Source organism: Wyeomyia smithii, chromosome 3 (genome assembly GCF_029784165.1).
Source record: "Wyeomyia smithii strain HCP4-BCI-WySm-NY-G18 chromosome 3, ASM2978416v1, whole genome shotgun sequence".
Classification (NCBI taxonomy): domain Eukaryota; kingdom Metazoa; phylum Arthropoda; class Insecta; order Diptera; family Culicidae; genus Wyeomyia; species Wyeomyia smithii.
The window spans coordinates 195,242,354-195,263,500 of record NC_073696.1 but is presented as its reverse complement, the minus strand read 5'-3'; the positions used below and the strand labels follow the sequence as shown (position 1 = coordinate 195,263,500).

Below are 21,147 nucleotides of genomic sequence, written 5' to 3'. Positions count from 1 at the left end.
CAAAATAGGTGTAATGAACACGTTGCGGCAGGCCTGTATCATATTTCGGTGTAAAAATCTTTAATCAGGTTCTGATATGGATCGTGAAGCATAAAGTAAATAACCTGATGCGGTTACATGACCATGGTAAGAAAAAAAAAAACTATTTATCCATAGTAATGATTTCACTTAAGCATTTATTAAATTTGAGAATAAACCAATAGTTTTCTACATTTTATGATCCTGAAAAACAATAAAATTGTTTTAGAAAACAATTTATATAACTTACTGGCATATCTCCTAAAACGAAACATTTTCGATTGTATATCAAACCAAACTCGACCTACATATTCTAGAAATATTTAGGAAATACCAACATGATTAATATACGAAATATTGCCTGTTTATTAGGAAACTTACGATGGAACGGTGCCACAAACGGCCGACTTCGAGCCATCACTTCGAGTTCTTAGAGGCACAAGACTCGGAAATAGATATTGCGTTCCCTGTGGAAATGCTATTTTTCCACCCACTATTCTGGCTTTAAAACTTTTCTGGAACCACTTTTCTGGTTCGACAATGCCCTTTGAATCAAACTTCGAAGAGCTACAAAACCTGGAATTCAGACACACGACGTCATATGACTCTGCAGGGCTCGCTCGTCGACTGTCTACCGAGACCATACTGAAACCTACCAGTCTTTCCAGAACAGTTTGATGTCCGAGGTCATCAGTCTTTTTGGAGCCTGCTTCACTCTGGATCAAACTCCTGACAGCCGTAGGGAAGTTGAGGTGGTGTTTATACCAAAACTGTGCAAAAAAGACAAAACATTACACAAAGTGTACAGATCTATAAGCCTGAACCGCAAACAGGGCCTTTTACGGACTACGTAACCAGCTAAAGTCCCGCAGTCTGCAAATCCGTACTAAACTTGCACTCTATAAAACACTGATTCTTCCGGTGGCTCTCTACGGCCATGAATCATGGACAGTGAAAGAGGCTGATCGGCGAGCTTTTGGTGTTTTTGAGCGTAGGATTTTGCGTTCAATCCTTGGCGGCAAACTAGAAAATGGTGTTTGGAGCAGACTAATGAACCAAGAAGTGTGCCAGGCATACAAATCGGCGGATATAGTCAAGCGAATAAAACACGGCAGGCTTCAGTGGGCTGGGCATGCAGCGAGAATGCCGGATGAGCGTCAAGCGAAGGCTATATTTAGCAGGAATCCCGATAGAGGTCGCCGACTTCGGGGTAGACCCTGTACTCGTTGGATGTGTGCTGTCGACGAGGATGCACGCGAAAAAGGTGTTAGGGGCGATTGGAGTATAGCAGCCCAAGACCGAGGGACATGGCGACGTACTCTGGATTCGGCACTGGATCGATAATCGGTCTGTCGCCTTAAAAGTAAAGTAAAGTAAGTAAGCCTGACGTCAACTCTTGTCAAGTTTACGGAGAAAATTACGGATAACAACATCGCTAGGGAGTTTCTAAAAACTTGACCTTACATGAGCATCAAAATGCATATCAACAAGATTTACCTTTACACGCAGAAATTCCTCATTCGTATTTCAAAAGGCTACTATCGTTGAATCAGTGTTACCAGTAATCAATACTGATTATTTTGTTATCGACTTGATTAATATAAAATATTAATTCACTTTTATGAATCCGGCCATTTACAAACATCGTTGAATCAGTAACATTTAAAAGACATTAGGTTAGTTGCAGTTTGCATTTAACTATGACTCTGGTTTTATTGATATGCATTCAGTTCAATGTTACTGGCACCAGCGTCATAAAACTCTATGGCAAAAAGGCTCGCTATTGGCTGTTTCAGCTGCTGACGCTGTTTAGGGATGGGCCGTGCATCGTTCGCCCATCTCTAAACCGCTGATACGCGTGCTCATGAGAACAAACAACGGGATTTTCAGCTCCCTATGGCAGCAAAGCCATAAGTTGTGCCACTTCTGGCGCTCTCAATTCCTCGTTTGGATCATCCGGCTGCTATGATGGAATCACTACCATGATGCAGAAAATTCGTTCGGACTCACCCTTAACGTTCGGAAGCACTTCATGTGGACGGATACAGCTCAACTCGAACAATCGCCTAGATCTAAAATTTGCTTTTGGTTCGGTTGGCGAAATTATTTCGTTCACATGGACGGGGTTGTGCTACATACCAGCGAAGCTCAATGTTGCGGACGCCACAAAGTGGAATTTAGAATCAACCTTTGTCTCAGAAAACCGTTGGTAGCAAGGACCACCGTTCTCACGAAATCCGAAAGAACAGTGGCCCGGATGACCAGTAATGGAGGGCGAAGTGGATGTAGCATGCAGAGAACTGCGCTGAGTAGCCGTGCACCAAGCGGGCGAGCAAATAGTCGCTTCGACCGTCTTTCGAATTGGGAACGTTTGCTTAGAGCGATGGCCTATGTTTAACGGGTAGTCATGGTCTGGAAGTGAACTCTGCAGGAGAAAATCCTAGATCAAGAAGATACCGTGAAGGCGAGGGAAACACTTTGTCGGTAGACTGAAAGTCAAGCAAAGGTCGCGGCGTAGATAGATTCACTGGTTCTTTTCCTGGACGAACACAAAGTCGTTCATGATAGATTGGAAACGCGCCGCACATTCCTTAAGCAACGAAATATCCAGTGGTGCTACCAAGAGACCATCGCGTTAACTTCTTACTGGTACAGTTTGCTCAACATTGGTTCCTGTACCTTAACGGAGAAAGTGTTTGTAAATGATCGCGGTAAAAAATGGACAAAAATTGCCGACTTTTATGGATTTACCGTCACATACACTGACGAAACAATTTATACAGCATCAATCTTAGTAACCCATGAGTCAGCAGAAAAAAACTGACAGCTCTATCAGTCGAACTCTAATCGTGATAGCGAAAACAGTGAAGCTACTCCGTCAAGAAGTGTGCGCGTTCAAAGAACGGTAACCCGTTGCGGACATCGTGCGGCAGCTCGTAGATACCGGATACGCCCGTTCCGCCATTTATAACATCTTGGTATTGTTGGACAACAATCAGAGCATCGAAAGAAAGCACGGTTCCGGACGGCCGACGACCATGAGCGACAAGAAGCTCCAAATGATGCTGAAGAGCGAGACCGAGGGAGAAGTGGCTACATCGCTGCGTGCGCTTGGCCGGGAGGTCGATGCAACCGGCCAAACAATAGAAAAGTCCCTGGCGAACATGGACATACATGCATGGAAGCGGCAGTCTCCCCCACTGCGCTCGGAGCTGCAGGCAACGACGCAGCGTTAGCGCCTGAATAAGATGGTCAAGCTGATTTTCCCGACAAATCGCGTTGATGATCGACAACGAGACTTGTCTCACCCTTGATGGCAACGACTGGCAGGGCACTTCGTATTTTACTTTCCTCACGAAGGAAGTGAGCACCGAGGTGAAGTTCATTTCACACACAAAGTTCCCCAAGAAGGTGCAGCTGTGGCTGCCAATCAGCGAGAAGGGGATGTCCAAGTCTTCTTTTGCTCCGGGCTGGCCGTGAACGGGGAAATTTATAGTACGAGGTACGTGCCAGAAGTTGCGTCGCATCAAGAAATACCGTCGGCCCATTACTCGAAGCGATCGTTGAAGGAGATGGAATATTGGTACCCAAGTTGACCGCCCAAATTCCCCAATTGCGTCCCACCAAGGATTTCTGGACAAACCTGAAGCGTGAAACTATTATAGGCTTCAGGTTTGTCCAGAAATCCTTGGTGGGACGCAATTGGGGAATTTGGGCGGGCAACTTGGGTACCAATATTCCATCTCCTTCAACGATCGCTTCGAGTAATGGGCCGACGGTATTTCTTGATCCGACGCAACTTCTGGCACGTACCTCGTACTATAAATTTAGTACGTATATTATAAAAGTAATTTAAAAATAAAACGAAGAAAGAACTCAAAACCGTATGTTTTCGTCCACCATGGCGAATGTTCCGGTTAGCTGCCGGAAGGCCGTTCGCAAAGGCGTAGAATTTTTTTGTAAGTAATCTAACATAATTACCTTCTATGGGAAATTTATCAAACTTAATTATCTGCCTCAGTTAATTTTTTTCCACCATCTGAAAAAATCCATTTTTTATCGCAAACATTAAGCTGCGCCAAGAATTTTATATACCGGAGCTCGGGTTTTTGTGCAAATGAGATGTGAGCGTCTGTTCACCAAATGGTGTCAGCGTGGAACTCTAAACAGAGCTGACATGATGGTCTCCCAACAAGACAGGGGGTTGGAAAAGGCCCAACGAGCCGCCCAGAAACGATAAGATACAAATAACGTAAGTGATAGTACGAATCGGAACAATCGGCATTGACCTAGTTAACGGAATAGGAACTACGATTGGAAACACGGAACATGGAAATGGATATCGTTCTGCGTTCCTGGATGCAACAGGATGATCTACGACGACCTACATCCACAACTTCGAAGTCGTAGCGATGCAGCAACTTCTTTGTATTGAAGAGAAGGTATGGAAAGCGGGCAACGGGCGGCTACATTCTACCAGAGTTGTGGTACTACCAGCGTGCTAGGAATCGGTTTCAAAGTACTGAGTAACTACAGCATCCTCACGTGCACTGCCCACATGAGGAGAGACCCGATGACGAGAAGGATGCGTTCTAAGCGTTCTAAGGTCTAATGCAAACAGTTAGTCGAGAAAAAGAACGCAGTACGGGCGAGTATGCGGCAACACCTACGTTCCACGAACGTGGAACAATACCGGCAGGCATGAAACAGCCAAAACTCAGTTTTCCGAAGGACTCCCCCTCCAAGATTAGGAAGGAAGAACTAGTACCGGAGGAGTAGATAATGTGGTCCCATCTACAAAAAGACCGACAAGCTGGAGTGCTGCAATTACCGGGAAATCACTCTGCTGAACGTCATCTACTCTTTAAAACGCTTATCCGTCAACTATCATCATTTGCGAAGCAGTTCGTTGGGTACTACCAAGCGGGATTCATGGGTGCCCCTTCGAAACTCGAAGAAGTTTGAGGCAAGGTAATGGTCCCTCGTGCCTACCGTTCAATTTTGCCCTGAAAGGTGTCATTAGAAGCACGGATATTAACACGAGTGGCACGAGATTTCAAAAGTCGGTTCAACTTTTTGGCATCGCCGACGATATCAATATTGTAGCTCGGATCTTTGTGAAGATGGCGGATACGTACTTCGGATTAAAGGCCGAAGCCAAACGGATTGGAATGGTTATCAATGCATCAAAGACGAAGTACACGAAAGAAAGGGGTTCACGAGAAGACTAACCTGGTGGTCGATGAGCTCGTGTAACTGAGCTCACTGGCAACTGGCAGGAAATCGTGCCTACTTTGGTCTCCAGAGGACGCCCCGATCGAGTAGAATTTGCCGCCGCACCAAGTTAACCATCTACAAGACGCTGACCAGACTGGTAGTTCTCTGACCATGAAACATGGACCATACTTGTGAACGACCAACGTGCCCTTGTGGTCTTCGAGCCAAAAGTGTTGTGTACCATCTTCGGTAGACTGCAGATGGAGAACGAAACGAGAAGAAGGTGCATGGACCACGAACTGCAGGAGCTGCTTGGGCAGCCATTCTTCGTCCACATCGTCAAGATTAACAGTTTGCGGTGGGCTGGGTATGTCATAAAAGGGGAAGGGGTTCTCTGCCAAGAGTACGCATAACGTCATTCATTCGGCCATTAACATTCGTCGGAGTAGATTACATCAGGCCCCTGTGAAAGTCGGACGCTGCGTCGCAAAAAAGGATATGTCTGTTCACATGCCTGGTTCACAGACTTTTGTCGACATCTTTCGTGTTGGCTTTCAGAAGATTTGTAGCTCGGTGATATTCTCGGGCAACGGAACGAATTTTGTGGGAGCCAATCATCAGTTGTCATAATGAAGCTGAGAATTCGGGAGATTGCCCAACGATCTCCTAGATGGTCTCGAGGTACGATGCTGGCCTAACAAGCCAGTCGTCTTAGGTTCGAGTCTCGGTTCGGGAGAGACTGTTAGTGTCAGTAGGATCGTAGCGTTAGCCCCGCAATTGTCCTGTACACTAAACAGTCGGCTGCGAAGTCTGTGTATAAATAAACAGAAGGTCAAGTTCCGAAGCGGAATGTGTACCAAGGCTTTGCTTTGCTTTGCCCAACGTTCCTGTAGTTTCACATATGGGAGGCTCATGGGAACATAAAGTCCGTGAAAGTAGCGATGAAAGCTGTGTTGGATAGCCCACGTCATCCTAGTGACGTGATGTTGAAGACCTCTATGCTGGAAGCCGAGGTAATTGTCAACTCACGACCGCTGACCTACTTTTCCTTAGACACAGAAGACGAGACGGCACCAAACCACTTGCACGGACTAGTATTAACCAACCGGCAACGGAACCTGTTTAAGGAAACATTTTGCAAGACTGCTAACGACGTGGCTCGAAGCAATAAGCTATTGTAATCAGATAACCTAGTCTGATCGTTGATGAGTAGGTGAGAAATCAATGGGAACGAGGGCGTGTACTGGTGATCTTTCTGTCACAGTGCAGACAACTAGAAACGTGCCCGCTCGACCCGCGGTGGAGCTAGCGATGCTGAACATCACCGGTAAAACGGATACGGAAGTAGTCACAGGAGTGGTTTACGGGTCGGGGAATGCCGTCGATGCCCCCTCGTAATCGAAACAAACACCGTCTTTTAGTTGCTTGTTGAGCCGTGCTTTTGTGGTTCTACCGGTTTGAATACTACGGGAATTCCTATCCGAATTCTACTTTCCTTTACTATTCAGATCATACTTCTCTTTTCAGGTTTTTTCGGGTCCGCCAGCGATTAACAATTGGGTCCTAAAGCTATACCAGTTTTGAAGTAGAATACTTCTCTCAGGAAGTTCGGCTACATAGGGATGTGAAATGAAAATCTAAAACCGAAAAAAGTGAAAAATATGTCCAATTTCAAATGCTAATAAATCGGTTAGTATTCGATGGATTTCCTTCGTTCTTGCAGCAATAGATTGGAAAATCTTCTAAGATTCTTCCCAAAATAAGATAATTGTAATTTTATTATTCACACTATTGTACTATTGAAAATAGTCAAGCCTTGTCAAAACGAAAAATTCGACCTCTGATTGGTCGTTATATGCTTGCTTCCCAAGCACGGTCGACAGAATCATATACCTTGCAATTGAAAACATGCTATTTGGCCTATATAAGAGCCTGCTTCAGCCGGAGCCGCTCATAATAGTTCTAGACAGCGACAACAGCAGTTGTCCTTCCTTAGCAGCAGCACTAGCCCTGTGGTTGGTCACCACGTCTCAGGAGCAGCGCAGTTTTTCTCAGCGTGTGTCGCCAGACAGCCATTATTCCCCCCGTGTTGGGGCAGCATGATGATTGCCATCAGGAAATCCAATTTCGGAAATCAAAATGCCTTTTTTAAGGCAAATAAACAAGTCATTGAAAGTTAATAATTTTTGTCAACGCAAGCAAGCATTCTGTGTTGCATCCTGGCAATTCAAATTTGTCGCACCCGTCTAATTTACTGAATGTGAAATCGCTTCCACAGTGCATGTTGTCCGTGTATCTTAATTCCACCAATGTTAGGGCAGCTCAAAGGTTGTAATTAGCAACCGATTTTGAACCGCAACATGCTTTTTTCGAGGCAAATAAAAAAATAATTGAAGGTTAATAATTTTTCTGGCATCAACACAAGCAGACATTCTGTGCGAGATGCAATCAAATTCTGTTGTAGTTGTCTAATTTTTACCTTCACTTTATTTAGTAAACCCCCCACTGTAGGGGCAGCGCAAAGGCTGCGATCAGCATAACCCACATTGAATAATTAACTGCCCTGTTAGAACGCATTCACAAAAGCAGTTAGTTCGACTATGTAGAGCTAATATGTAGTCGATTCAATCAATCAGCATAAACAGAATTTCGTCGTCTCCCAGCTGCCAAGTTGCAACATGATGCAACACGCAACAGCGAGCAAACGAAATCGCTTGATGTTACAAACCGCAATAAGATACGGGTTAAAACCGTTGCGTGTGTGAGAGCACCATCGGTGTTTATTCGCTGGATACACTATCTACTGTCTACTGAACGCAATAATCTGCTTACATGCGACACGGGGACGGGAACATTTTCTCCAACCAAGCTGCACAACACGACACAAAACATGTTATTTTGTTGCTTCAATGAGAGTGCTATCGGTCCGGCTCGACAAGAAATGATTTTTGTGCATCCGTGCTACGAAACTGAGGAAAAACTTTAGAAACTGAAAAAAGAGGTGGAGCTTATCAAATGATCGCTCTGAGCCGGAATGAAGTCACACATATTTTTCAAGTTATATCATTCCACCACGTACGTAAAATAATTCATTCCTATTTTCATCCCTATATGAGAGCCTGTTTTAGTCGAAGCCGCTCATATTAGTTCTGAACAGCGACGACAGCAGTCCTTCCTTAGCAGCAGCGGGAGCGAGCGGTGGGTACCATCGATAGCGGATAGCGGCCACAATTGTGGCATGGCTGCGAATAGCGTTGCAGTTGCTCAGCAGTTGGGCCAGCGTATAGCGGCCACAACTGTGGCATGGCTATGCATAGCGTAGCTGTTGCAGCGGGTATATCAGCATCAATAGTAGCAGGGCCAGCTGATGCAACGACACTCCCTTCACTAAAATGCTGTTTCAGCGTGGTAGCGGGAAGCATCAGCAGCAGGCTTGCATGAAGTGAATACATCAGCCAGCAACTTTCTCTAAGGCCTCTGCCATTAGCGAACCTATACATTAGAGAAATGACAAGACACTCACCGTTAAGGCAACTGTCAACATCAAAACGGGCGAGCTGTATAAATTTGCATTGCCGTTATCCGTAATTTCAAAAAATGTTTATCGTTTTTCTTTGATTTTCAAATGAAGAACAAAATAACTGCTCGAAAGGTCTTAGATGACGTTTCGCCCATGTACAGTATATGAGAGAACTGTCATTAAAGGCACTTCGAGCAGTTTTTTATTCTTCATTTAAAAATCGGAGGAAAACGATAAGCATTTTTTTGAAAATCACGTTTTTCTCAGAAAATTGCACTCTTCCAGCTGATATATAAAAATTAGAAAACCATTCAAAACTTTAGGACCCAATTGATCTTTGTTCTTTATAAACTCGTGCAAATTTATCTCTTGCTATGCGATGAGCACAAAATATATAAATGTTTCGGTCTGTGGACTATCTTTTAATATAATTAATTATTTCACTTGCGACTTTAATGCTGTTTCATGTGCTATCAAACTGTCTAAGTGATACAGTTTATGAGTGCTTGAATCCACAGTTGTCATTTCATTCGCTCGGCCGTTACGCTCGATAGGAGAAATTTTTTTTAATTCAAATAGGTATTTTTTTTTTTAAATTTTTCAGCTTTTAATGTTTTATGTAGTTTTCGTTGAAAAAATCAGATTTTTCTAAGTAGGGATTTTTAAGATATTAAATTATAATAATATTTGTGTGTTTTCTTTCTTAAAGTTTGTTTTTTGTTATTGATTTTTTTTTCCTCAAAATTTTTTTCCACGGTGTATATTTTTCAGAAAGACAACATTTCAGTTTCCTATTCTATTACCAAATTACGCGCTGAACTTTTGCTTCACTGTCAGCGCACTGTTTAGTCATTAAAATAATGTTTTCAAGCGGTAGTTTGCTGCTGACTAATTGTGATTATTTTATTTCCGACGCACTTCTTGCTGCCAAACTGGGTTGCCGGGTGCGATGAATCTTGTTTTTTTTTTTGTTCTCAATTATGCGCTGCGCGTTTGTTTCCAGTAATCGACAAGTGCGTTTTTCGATAATGTGTTGAAATTTTGTTTCAATTCGTGTTTGAGGCGCAGGACGCAACACAAAATAACACTTTTGACATTTCGTAGAATTGTATTGAATAACACCATTTACTTTAAATTGCAATTTGAGTGTTTGTGAAATATGTTTTGAACTGTTTAACCGCGCATGGCGGGTCGGTCCCGTTAGTATTTTGAGCAAGCCGAAAAAAATTTGACTTAATATATAATTTCATACCATTGCTCATTACGATATGGGACAATATGTTTGGAGGCTTTCCCGAAATTTTTCAGAACAAAGTTTCTGTGAGCTTTTGTTTTTCGATTTTTCAAGCTTTTGGTTAAATGTTGCAGCTGAATAGTTTTTATAATTATAAATAATCGTTGTAGCAGCGTGACATGAATACACGACAACTGTATTATGATAAGTTTGGCGGTCTGAGATCGAATTTAGGAGCATGTTTTGGCTCAAGTGCCTGTTTGCATTTTTATATACTTTAAGGGCTTTGGATGCATGAAATTTTGCCAGTTTTTCAATTTTGATAGATAGTTTTTGCGTCAACAACCTAAACCCCTTAATCCAACTCCGTAGTACTTACGAGAGTGTCACTGAGTCGGTGGCCTCTCATTAAGTAAGTATTACATCATCAATATCCTTTCTAATATCCCCAAGCTGCGATAAAGATGGGCGTGGCCAGCAATGATGATTATCGGGCCTACTTCAACTCAGATTGGTTTAAATGTTACTCCCAAACATTGTACCTCATACATCATTTCATTTTTTTCTTTCTAACAATGAAACGATGTTGGTTTTGTTTTGTAAATGTTAGAAGTCTGTTATTAAATTATTCTAAATGTGAGTTGACTGTTGAAGCCATCTGAAGCCCTCTTTAGACTGCATTTTAAGTTCAGTAAAGCGGGCATTGTATGTAGTTCATTTTTCGCATCCTCGTAAAAATAAATACATTATACTCTTTACTAAAAGCTGTAAAATTGTAATTTTAATATCTGTAGAGAATTTTTCACTGCTGTTACCAGGGCCGGCGTTACACTATTTTCTCAAGTGGTTAGGAGGGAAAGGGAAGGTTCATGGGTAACAAAGGTGTTGTCAGAGGGGGCGACTTACTGATACCTGAACAAAACTTTTCGAAAAAACGACTGTGCATCAACAATAGGGTGCCAATGGAATGTATAGGAAAAATTTAATTTTTGAAATTCGTTCAGTAGTAAAAAATTGGCTTTTTAGCAGAGGAAAGTTGGGCGAGTTCGCCGACTTTGATACCAGCCACAGCAGCTCCTTCTTGGGGAACTTGATGTGTGAAATTAACTTCTCCTCTGAGCTCACTTCATTCGTTGGGGGAAGTAAATATGAAGTGCCCTGCCAGTCGTTACCATCCAGGGTGGAATAGGTCTCGACGTCCATCGCCACCGCCACGTTGCGATTCACCGGGAAAATCGGCTTGATCATCTTATTCAGCCGCAGCCACTGCGTCATTACCTGCAACTCCGAAACCAGTGGGCGGGAACGCCAGGTACTGTTTTCACTACTTGGCAGGTTGCACCAAACTCCCGGTCAAGCGCACTTGGCGGTGTAGCAACTTTTCCCTGGTTTTCCGCTTCAGTATCCTTTGGTGCTTCTTGTCGCTTAGGGTCGTCGGCCGTCCGGAACCAGGCTTTCTTTCGATGCTCTGATACCAAGAAGTTGTAGATTCCGGAAAGGGCGCATTAGGCGTCCATGATAGTGCATGGGTAGTTTCGTCAGTGCGTGTGAAGGTAAACTCATGAAGAATTTAGAATTTTGAAGTAGAATACTTCTCTCAGGAAGTTCGGCTACATAGGGATGTGAAATGAAAATCTAAAACCGAAAAAAGTGAAAAATATGTCCAATTTCAAATGCTAATAAATCGGTTAGTATTCGATGGATTTCTTTCGTTCTTGCAGCAATAGATTGGAAAATCTTCTAAGATTCTTCCCAAATGCAGATAATTGTAATTTTATTTATCAAACTATTGTACTATTGAAAATAGTCAAGCCTTGTCAAAACGAAAACTTCGGCCTCTGATTGGTCGTTATATGATTGCTTCCCAAGCACGGTCGACAGAATCATAGACCTTGCCATTTGAAATGTGCTATTTGGCCTATATAAGAGCCTGTTTCACCCGAAGCCGCTCATTACAACTCTAGACTGCAACAACAGCAGTCCTTCCTTAGCAGCAGCAGTGGATACAGCAGCAGTAGCAGTGTAGCGGACAACGGCCACAGCTGTGGTATGGCAACTATAGCGGAGCGCGTCTCAGCATCGATAGCAGGACCAGGTGATGCAGGGCAGCGGATACCGATGGCAACGGAAGCGTCCACTACTGTGGCAACGGGAATAGCGCAGCGGTTGACGTTGGTCTCAGCATCTATATAAGCAGGGCCAGCCGATGCAGTGTGGCATTTTAGTGAAATGCTGTCTCTGAGCGATAGCAGACACACTAGCAAATGCATCCAATGATAAGAACGTTCTGGAAAACTTTTCAGTGTTTTTTTCCCTCAAGGAATACTTTATTCGCACTGCCAGTGATAATGCAAAGATGTGATCGGCATCTTATGAAACATTGAATTAAACAACAAATTGTCCTTTTCAGGATGGAATAAAAACCTAATTGAAGAGTTAATATTTTCTCTTTAATCAATTTACACGTTCAAGAAATATGGAACAGATATATATTTGGCTTCATCTCCGTGTCTCTGAACGTACTGAATTATCTTTTCCTTCAGTCATGAGCACAACATCCGAAAAGCTTTCATTATCAGCATAAAAAATAATTTTTCGCATAATTAAAATTCGAAAATATCAAGTCCAAATCATGACAAGCAACTATATTATTGAAAATGGTCAATCCTTGTTGAAGCGCAAAATTCGACTGATCTGATTAGTCGTTAATTTGATTGCCTCCCAAGCACGGTCGACAGAATCATAGACCTGGCCATTCTAAATTTGCTATTTATCTGAATAAGAGTAAGGAAGGGAATTATCGACTGAAACGGCTATCGATAGTTATCGATGATTTCCTACTACTATCGATAGGTTTTTCATCCCTACATAAGAGCCTGTTTCAGTCGAAGCCGCACATAATAGTTCTAGACAGCAACAACAGCAGTCTTCCCTTAGCAGCAGCAGTAGCAGTGCAGTGGATACCAGGCGGATAGCGGCCACAGCTGTGGCATGGCAATGGATGGTGCACTAGTTGCAGCGGATCTCAGCATCGATAGCAGCTGAGCCAGCTGACTCATTTTGATAACACATGAGCCGTCTAGTATTGAGTGTTAAATCAGCTTTTCACAGTTTATTTTATCACAAGGAATACTTTATTCGCACTGTCAGTGATAACGCCTAGATGTGATCGGTATCTTATCCGATATTGAATTAAACAACAAATTAAAAAATGACTGACACGCAAGCAGCCGGGTTTTCTTGTAAAAGTATTCTACTTCATCCTTGCGGTCGTGGCTTTGCACACAACCCTCCTGTGATTTTTTTAAATTCGTTAGAATTTTTTTCGTGGAGACAAAACTTTAGAAAGCTATCGTGAATAAAATTCGAAAAGATTTTTTGGAACCCTAATAAACGATTAAAAATGTTGAAAAAATTTTCAGGTTAATACAAAATACTAAATATGTTAAATCTAAGACTAAAAAATTCTAAAAAGTAACTATATTATTTTTTTATTTAGGTGTCAACATTCAAAAATATTTGTTTATTTAGAAAAAAGTCGAAGAAAAAATTGTTATTAAGAAGGGTGTCTTTCTTTAAAGTATTTAGCAGGCATGATTAAAAATTGTCACCATCAAATTTGTTCACGTGGATTTCAGAGTAGACGCGATTCATGCGGAAATTTTTCCGCGTTTAAGCAACTGTCATGTGTTACTTTTTTAATATCATATCAATTTTTCGTTAACAACTTTGAAAATCTGGATATGAATATAGAATCGTCGCGTGATTGAGCCGATTCACAATTGCAGTTTAAAGTAGTTTTTGATTCGGCACTAAAACACTTCCTCTGTTACAACAAGCCTGTTATTTTATTGCTGTTACTGTCGTTGAAGAAGAACATCAATGTCGTCTGACAGCTGTCGTAGTACAGTACATTTTCTAAGGCTGGTTAGGAGAACCGCTTTTAGATTTTAGAGATTATTTCCAAACAGTTAGCTGTATATTTTTATTTTAAGTTGCTCTGTAAGTTGCTTTGAAGCCCTTAACGAGAGTGTGCCACCTGGTTGCTTAGATTATTTATTGAGTAATTGAAAGATTCTAAGTTTTATTAGAGAGTAAGTTTTTTAACAGTTTAAAATTTTAGGAAAATTGGTCTAGAAAACGGTTATGGCTGACGATATTATGACTAACGTGTTTATGTCTAACATGGCACACCTTACCATACTAAAATTTTAGTTGCAAAAAACTTGATGAGAAACGAATGTTTGCAAGTGCCCCATCCTTAACGGTTACCCGCGAATGGTCTCAAAAAAAAAAACATTTGAACATAATGAATAAATAAATGTAGGTTATTAGTCCTAAAATTTATAACAAAAATCCACGGTGGTCCACACCGCCTGCTGCGGATATTCCGCGCACATGAACATTCAACACCGACCGGACGTTGGCCTTACCTATCGTCATAGAAGAACCGACCGCAGTGGGACATCCGAATGATTTCCGTATCGGTAGTCAGTGTTCCACTGTCCAGGGCACATCCTCGAACGGTAATGGTTTCGCCGGTGTCGTCTGCAATGGCAGGATGAGAGAGAGAGAGAAAGCGGAAAAGGCAGGATGAGAGTGCTGATCAATCAAACATTTAACATCGACTTTCAACCGGAACCGGGAGTAACCGTGCGTGTATATTGTACCTACTGTCGTGAGTCAATATAACAAATTTATTCAATGTACGGTGACATGTTTAGGTCCGAGGGAATGTCGTTAGGGTCTCTTTGTTGGCGGGCGGTGGTTGTTTGGAGTGGGGAAACAGATAATGATGTAAAGCATGTTTCACAGCTCGACTTCAGTCCGCGCGCACCGGGACACAGTAGATTGGAGTGAGATTTCTGACGTGAACGGAAGTCAAACCCCTTTCATGCTTTTCACGCTGAATATGGGCCGCACAAGTGTGTGGGGGCATACACATTTCACATTTTCACTGACATCACTGACAGATACATGAACTGTGGAAATCATCCCTCGTCGAGAGTCGAGCTGTTGTGTTGTGATGCCGCATCACTGATGCGGAGGAGGATGTGCTGTTTCAATAAAATGATGTTAACTAGCTTCATCCTCTTGTGTCGTACCCATACACACGTATGGAAATCTTTTAGCAGGATGCAATTTTATACAGTTTACCAGTAATGAAGTTTACGTAATACGGAGTGATGATTAAATGGCACACCGAATAAAGGGAGAATGCCACATTGAAAGGGTATTTGTGAGAAGGTTTTCGTGCTCTTATCTTTAAGGATTGTTATTGCAAAATAAGTATGTGAATAAATTCTGTAGATGGTTGATGTATTTTTAATTTAAGTGCAACATAATTTAAGTTTACCTTGTCCTAGACTACAAAATCTATCTTAGCTTTTCGTGAGAACGTAATCTAACGATCCTTTCTGGGAAGTGTCAAACGCTTGAACGACTACTTTAAAAAATTATTACTTATAAAAAAGGTACAAAGTTATTGGAGAGTACGGCGTGTTGACAAAAGTATTGTTGAATAGTCCTTAAACTACCATAGCCATTGCGTTACCATTTCGTTATTGCCCAGATTCAATGGACATTGCAAAATAATGATTGGAAATGACATGCTTTGACAGGAAAAGGTGAATGTTAGTCATAAAGTCGGTCTTCGTAGAGACAGGTTCGATAACCATTGATCCATGTAATGCTGACTCGTGAGATTTCAACTCGATTATCCAAAGTTCATCTATCTACCGTTAGATATATAAAGAGACTATGATGCATCACAACATCAAACGTAGATACTCACCGTAATAGCCAGCAATTTTGATGCAGGACGTAGCAGGAAAGAGTCCATCCCGGCCCTTCCGTCCGCCCATACACGGTGACTCCAGGATGGCGGTCGAGAAATTGTTGTGAAATGGGTCATCGCACGCTTTATTCGCACCGTTCATCGATACACATTTGAAGCAATCAATCCCGTGGGCTGAAAGCGGAGAATGGAATGTTAAACATAATTTATTGAATTTGACCCCGGGGTGAGTTGCACACCGGCTGGTGTGAAACCAATGATTACACTGTTGGGCATTTATAGTTTATTTGGTTGTCCAACGAGTGGAACGTGCTGCTAATTGATCTATGAATGAGGTATTTTTTCCGCTTTTTAGGCAATTAAATGGACTTTGTGTGACGTATCTTTCAAGCAATTAATTATGCAGACTTTCCCTCTCTTGAGAGATACGAATAATTTATGCTTTCAATTTATCATCGCTATTCTTCGGTTTCACAATTACAAGGCGCAATCATTCCGCCTGGATAAATCGATAGTTGGTAAAAAACGACAAATCTCCTCATTACTGGTCGACCCACAATACCAAATCCACTTTCCTTGCATTTGGAAATAAATAATTGCGAAAGCTAGCAGAGTAAAAAATGTAGCGGTGTAGACAAAACCCAGACCACAGACAAACAGACGTGCCAATCGATGACGATTTCATCGACCAGAAAAATAACGATTATTTTCAAAATTTTGCTTAGTGGGCAATAATGCCGGTAGTGTCGCTACAAGCAAGAGAGCACATTCATTATCGAAGACAAAAACCGTCAGTAATGCCGCTGGTATTATAAGGGCAAGCGTTCACATCCATTAGCAAAGACAAAAACCGTTTTACGAAAATAAGTTAGTAGGCAATAAGCTCACATGGTGGCGCACTAGTGTAACGTTTCGAATAAGGACGAAGATTTTTCAGGATTTTTCTTCGAAGAGGGACGTCTGTTTGTCTGTGCCCAGACCGTAAATATATTATAGAACTTTTTGTTCTCTATGAATTCACCGTGAATAATAGAATGAAACTATTTCAGCATCGAAGCCCGTTTCCATCAGTGCCTGAAAGTCAAATGTATTCCATCTCTACTAGCGAACATGCTTTTCCTGTTTTCATTTTATCCTTGCTGCTAGTCTTTTTCGTGATCATAGCCTGCGGAAAACCTTGTGGAACCGAATAAAAAAAATGGAAAACATAACCTCAGGGACAATTTTTCGTTTCGTGTTTATTTTTATTCATTTTGTTTTTTATTTCCATTTCGCATTCGCCCATTGCTTGGCAGTGCACCCTTTCGGAATCCAATAAAGTTTTGTTAGCGTCAGGACTTTATTTAAATTAGGAACATCTCGTTAAACATTCAAAAATCGAACCATTTTTTTCAAAAAGGCTCAAATTTCGATGGTTTAGAGAGGTAATCTAGCGACGTATAATCAACTACAACGGTTTTTATATAGATATACTAATCAGACCACTCATATTAGAATTTAAGAAGTTTTTGGAACTGATTTTGAACATGACTCTACATTTGACAATTTCTAAATAATTGTCAAATAATTAATTATATACATGAATGTATTGGCAAATTGGCAACTAATCGCTTTTTGGGATAATCTAATTGATATCACAATTGAAGGGAATGATTACTATATCTATAACTACAAGAAGCGTCCGTTTTGGTACAAATTTTCACTAAGTACGTTCAAAGCACAAAAGTTTTGAATGTACAAGCTCCGTTATCTTGCACATTCAAAGCGCATGCTTTATGCGATTTGAAACCTCCTGCTTGGGTGTCCATGTCAATTCATTGCATCATTACAAAGTTTTCTCCAATACTGCTCAGTGCTGACCAACAATCTTAAACGTGTGCAGCAAAGTGCACATTCTATTTGTTATTCAAGTGCACAGAGCTGTGTTTTTATTGCTTTTTGAAGAATACTAATGTGGATATTCAGTATTATTTCTTTGACGAGCGCAATCCTTTCACTGTCAAACTTCAATAACTGTCAGTTGGGGAGGCTTACACTAGGCGACGCAGTGAATATAGTTAGGAGTCTTTAGTCACGAAATTTACTAATTTAGATTTGTTAATCTTAAAAATAACATTTCATTAGTGTTGTTAGATTCGACTCAAAAATCCAGTAAAAGAGAAGAAAAAAATTGTGAAAAGCCAAAATTCATAAAAACGGAAACATCAAAAGAGTCGCAAAACACACAACTACACGGTACACGGTTCTTGCATGTCACGAACAAATGATCCTGGTTTGTTGCGCAGTCTACTAGACGGATGAATGAGAAGCAGCACTCAGTACTCTGGCAAAACACGTCCATGTGCCAGCTCCCGATTACTTTCCATACCGCACAACTGTTCAGTCTGCAGAGAAAAATATTAAATTTTCTTTTCTTCCTATCAAATTTTTCAATGCCGTTTTTACTACCATTGCCTGCCTAAGTGCCTACAGCAGCATTTTTATGATTGCCCGAAAAATTTCATCCATCAACCCACTCGAAAAAAGGAACAGGAACTCCACTTGGTACAGATTTGAAGCAGGTGGTGGGCCCATGTCGTGGTTAGGTACACCGTAATCAGAAACATTCCGGTAACAAGACGAGTTTAGTGTGTAGGTTCGTTTTGCCGCCCATAACAGTTTTCGTTTCGAATCTCCGGTTCGGGGCGCTGCAACACGATTCACTTTATGTTCTTCGGGCCGCAGTGTCGGTTCAGGCTTTTGAATAATATATTCAGTTGCCTGCTTGCACTCACGTAGCATTTATTTCATTTCAGCAAGAGGAACCTTTCAACATATTTGGGTAAATGGCAAATATAATACTCCACGAACATGCGAACAAGCGTCGTGAAAGTAAATGTAAAATTAAAATACGCTTGATTGCATTCGAGATATTGAACAACGACCGCAACTGCAACAGTCACTGTCGTACCCATTCAAAGGAGGAAAATCTTCATCTTATGATGCATGCAATGAGCGAATCATGCTAGACACTGAAAGCTACATGACCTATATTGAAATTGGTAAATTGACGCCAATGTTTTAAGAGGGTACTCGCATTTAAGTTTACTCCAAGCATTGCAGCTCAAAAACTTTCAGTTGTTGGAAAAATATTTAAGAACAAGTTATAGGGAACCAATTGTGCTCAGGAAAAAAAATACACGGAAAGAGCATTTTTCCCCCAATAAAAACTTCCAAAAAGGACCAAATTTCGAACGATTTATAAACAAGTTGGATCTTTTCTTCATTTTTAGTATTGAAACTTGATGTTATGACATAAATTTTAGCAAAAAATCCAGGATGGAAAAATATCAAAATAATTCTAGAAGGTTTAAGGAGCATTTCAATTTTTTTCAAAGATAAATGTGTTCCGATAATGCAAGGATGCCTCTTCTACAAGGTCCTATGAACCATACGTTTTAGAGCCCAAAAACTATTCGGTTATGAAATAGTTGAAAAAAATTCCACCACTCGCGCATTGTACTTTAGCTTCTTTCCTTAGCGCTTATTTTTCGATTACGACCAGTACAGCTATCGAAAACGGCAAACAAATGATTTGTCTTTCTCATTTTGTCGTCTACGAGGCTCATCCTTCTATAAGAGTTACTCTTCAAAATCTGGTATAAAAGGCAACAACGGAAACTTCATCGCTATTCCCAAGACTTTGCAATGGTAAAGGCTGGTCACGGAAAGGAAAGGAAAAGCAAAACCTTTTCCATCTACTGCCGGACTTCAATTCCCGGTAGGTCGAATTCATCGTCTGCGGTGCGAAGAATATTGACTAGTGCTGAAGCGGTCGTCTATCTGCTAGCTGTTATCCAACACTTAGTAGCTGATAAAGTTCTGAAAATATTAGAAAATGCTGCCGAGATAACAACGAGAATCATCTCACGTCATGTGAAAATGGCAATCTGCCATGACGAGAAATTAACCTAATTGTCGGGTGTCATTATTGCGACACACCAATGGCGCTTCTTAGCGCCCTAAAATCATCTGATTGTGAAGTAGTTAAATTTTTCTACTATTCACCAAAACATTGCGTATGGTTGTAAAACTCTATTTTATCTACAGCACAAACGGCTATTATTTTTTAATGTATTGGAATTTTATTTTTATTAATTTATTACATGATGGATTTGTTGGATTTAGTTTTCATAAAGGACATGTGTGTATTACGGTGCTTCCCCAGACTTCCACACAGACGAGAGATACAAAATCTAGCTACGTAAAAGGTTGACAACCGTGATCGGAAAGACAATAAAAATGTGTTTAACAAGGCTCTACATAATTCAAAATCACAATAGTTTCAGTATCAAATAATCACAATTTTCTGCATTCTGGAGGACGAACACATAAATTTTCAATCGATGGTTGTAAGAATAAAGGAAATTTGTTTGAAGCTGACTGAGTTTTAAGCATTTGAAAGAGGACAATTTCGTGAGGCTTTCAACTTTTTCGGTTTTTTAATTTGCACTCCAATGTTGCCGTAAAACGTAACTCTACGCCAAAAAAGTTGAAGGAAATGCTGCAATAAGCGAACTAGTCACTTTAAAGACGACAACTTCAAGGTTTATTTTTTTTATCATCACCTTCTTCGATAACAATACCCCACAGAGTGTTACGATTGACAATTGGTCAAACCAAAATGTGTAAAAATTGATCATTTTTGCCTGTCTCCTAGAAAGATATAGCAACCACTTGCAAAACCGAAGATATTGAAGTGCTCCAAAGGGCATTTTCTGTATGTATGTGCGAGTGTGTGTGTGTGTGTGTGTGTATGTGTATGTGTGTGTGTTTGTGTGTGTGTTTGTGTGTGTGTGTGTTTGTGTGTGTGTTTATGTTTGTGTGTTTTGTGTGTGTGTGTTTGTGTGTGTGTTTGTGTGTGTGTGTTTGTGTGTGTGTGTTTGTGTGTGTGTGTGTGTGTGTGTGCAGATTTTTATTCTCACTCACTTTTCTCAGAGATGACTGGAACAATTTTCATTAAAACAATTGCAAATGAAAGATCTTGCTGTCCTATAAGACCCTGTTCAATTTTATTGTAATCGGATTTTTAGTTTGGAGGTTATGTATCAAAATGTAAAAAGCATTTAACATCATTATCTCTTAAACCACACAACCGATTTGAACAAAATTGGTTTCAAATGAACGGGTTACCTGAAATACCCTTAACTTTCGAATTTAATGAAGATTGAACTCGTGGTTCAAAAGTTATGAAAAGAAACGTGTTCTGAAGACTATTTAATCTCACTCATGTTTTTCAGAGATGACTGGACCGATTTTCAGAAAATCAGTGTAAAATAGAAGGTCTAGTTGCCCCATAACACCTTATTGATTTGTTCTGCA

General features: G+C 40.9%; 1 protein-coding gene across 2 annotated transcripts in view; it reads right to left on the bottom strand.

Moving 5' to 3' along the window:
* Positions 1-21,147, bottom strand: part of LOC129732631 (uncharacterized) — a 272,761-nt gene that overhangs the window by 12,856 nt on the left and 238,758 nt on the right. For both annotated transcript variants that reach the window (XM_055693652.1, XM_055693654.1), the window contains exons 5-6: positions 15,784-15,960; positions 14,423-14,537 (exon numbers count right to left, since the gene is read on the bottom strand). In XM_055693652.1, coding sequence (XP_055549627.1) covers positions 14,423-14,537; positions 15,784-15,960 — 292 coding nt within the window. The remainder of the gene's footprint in view (positions 1-14,422; positions 14,538-15,783; positions 15,961-21,147) is intronic.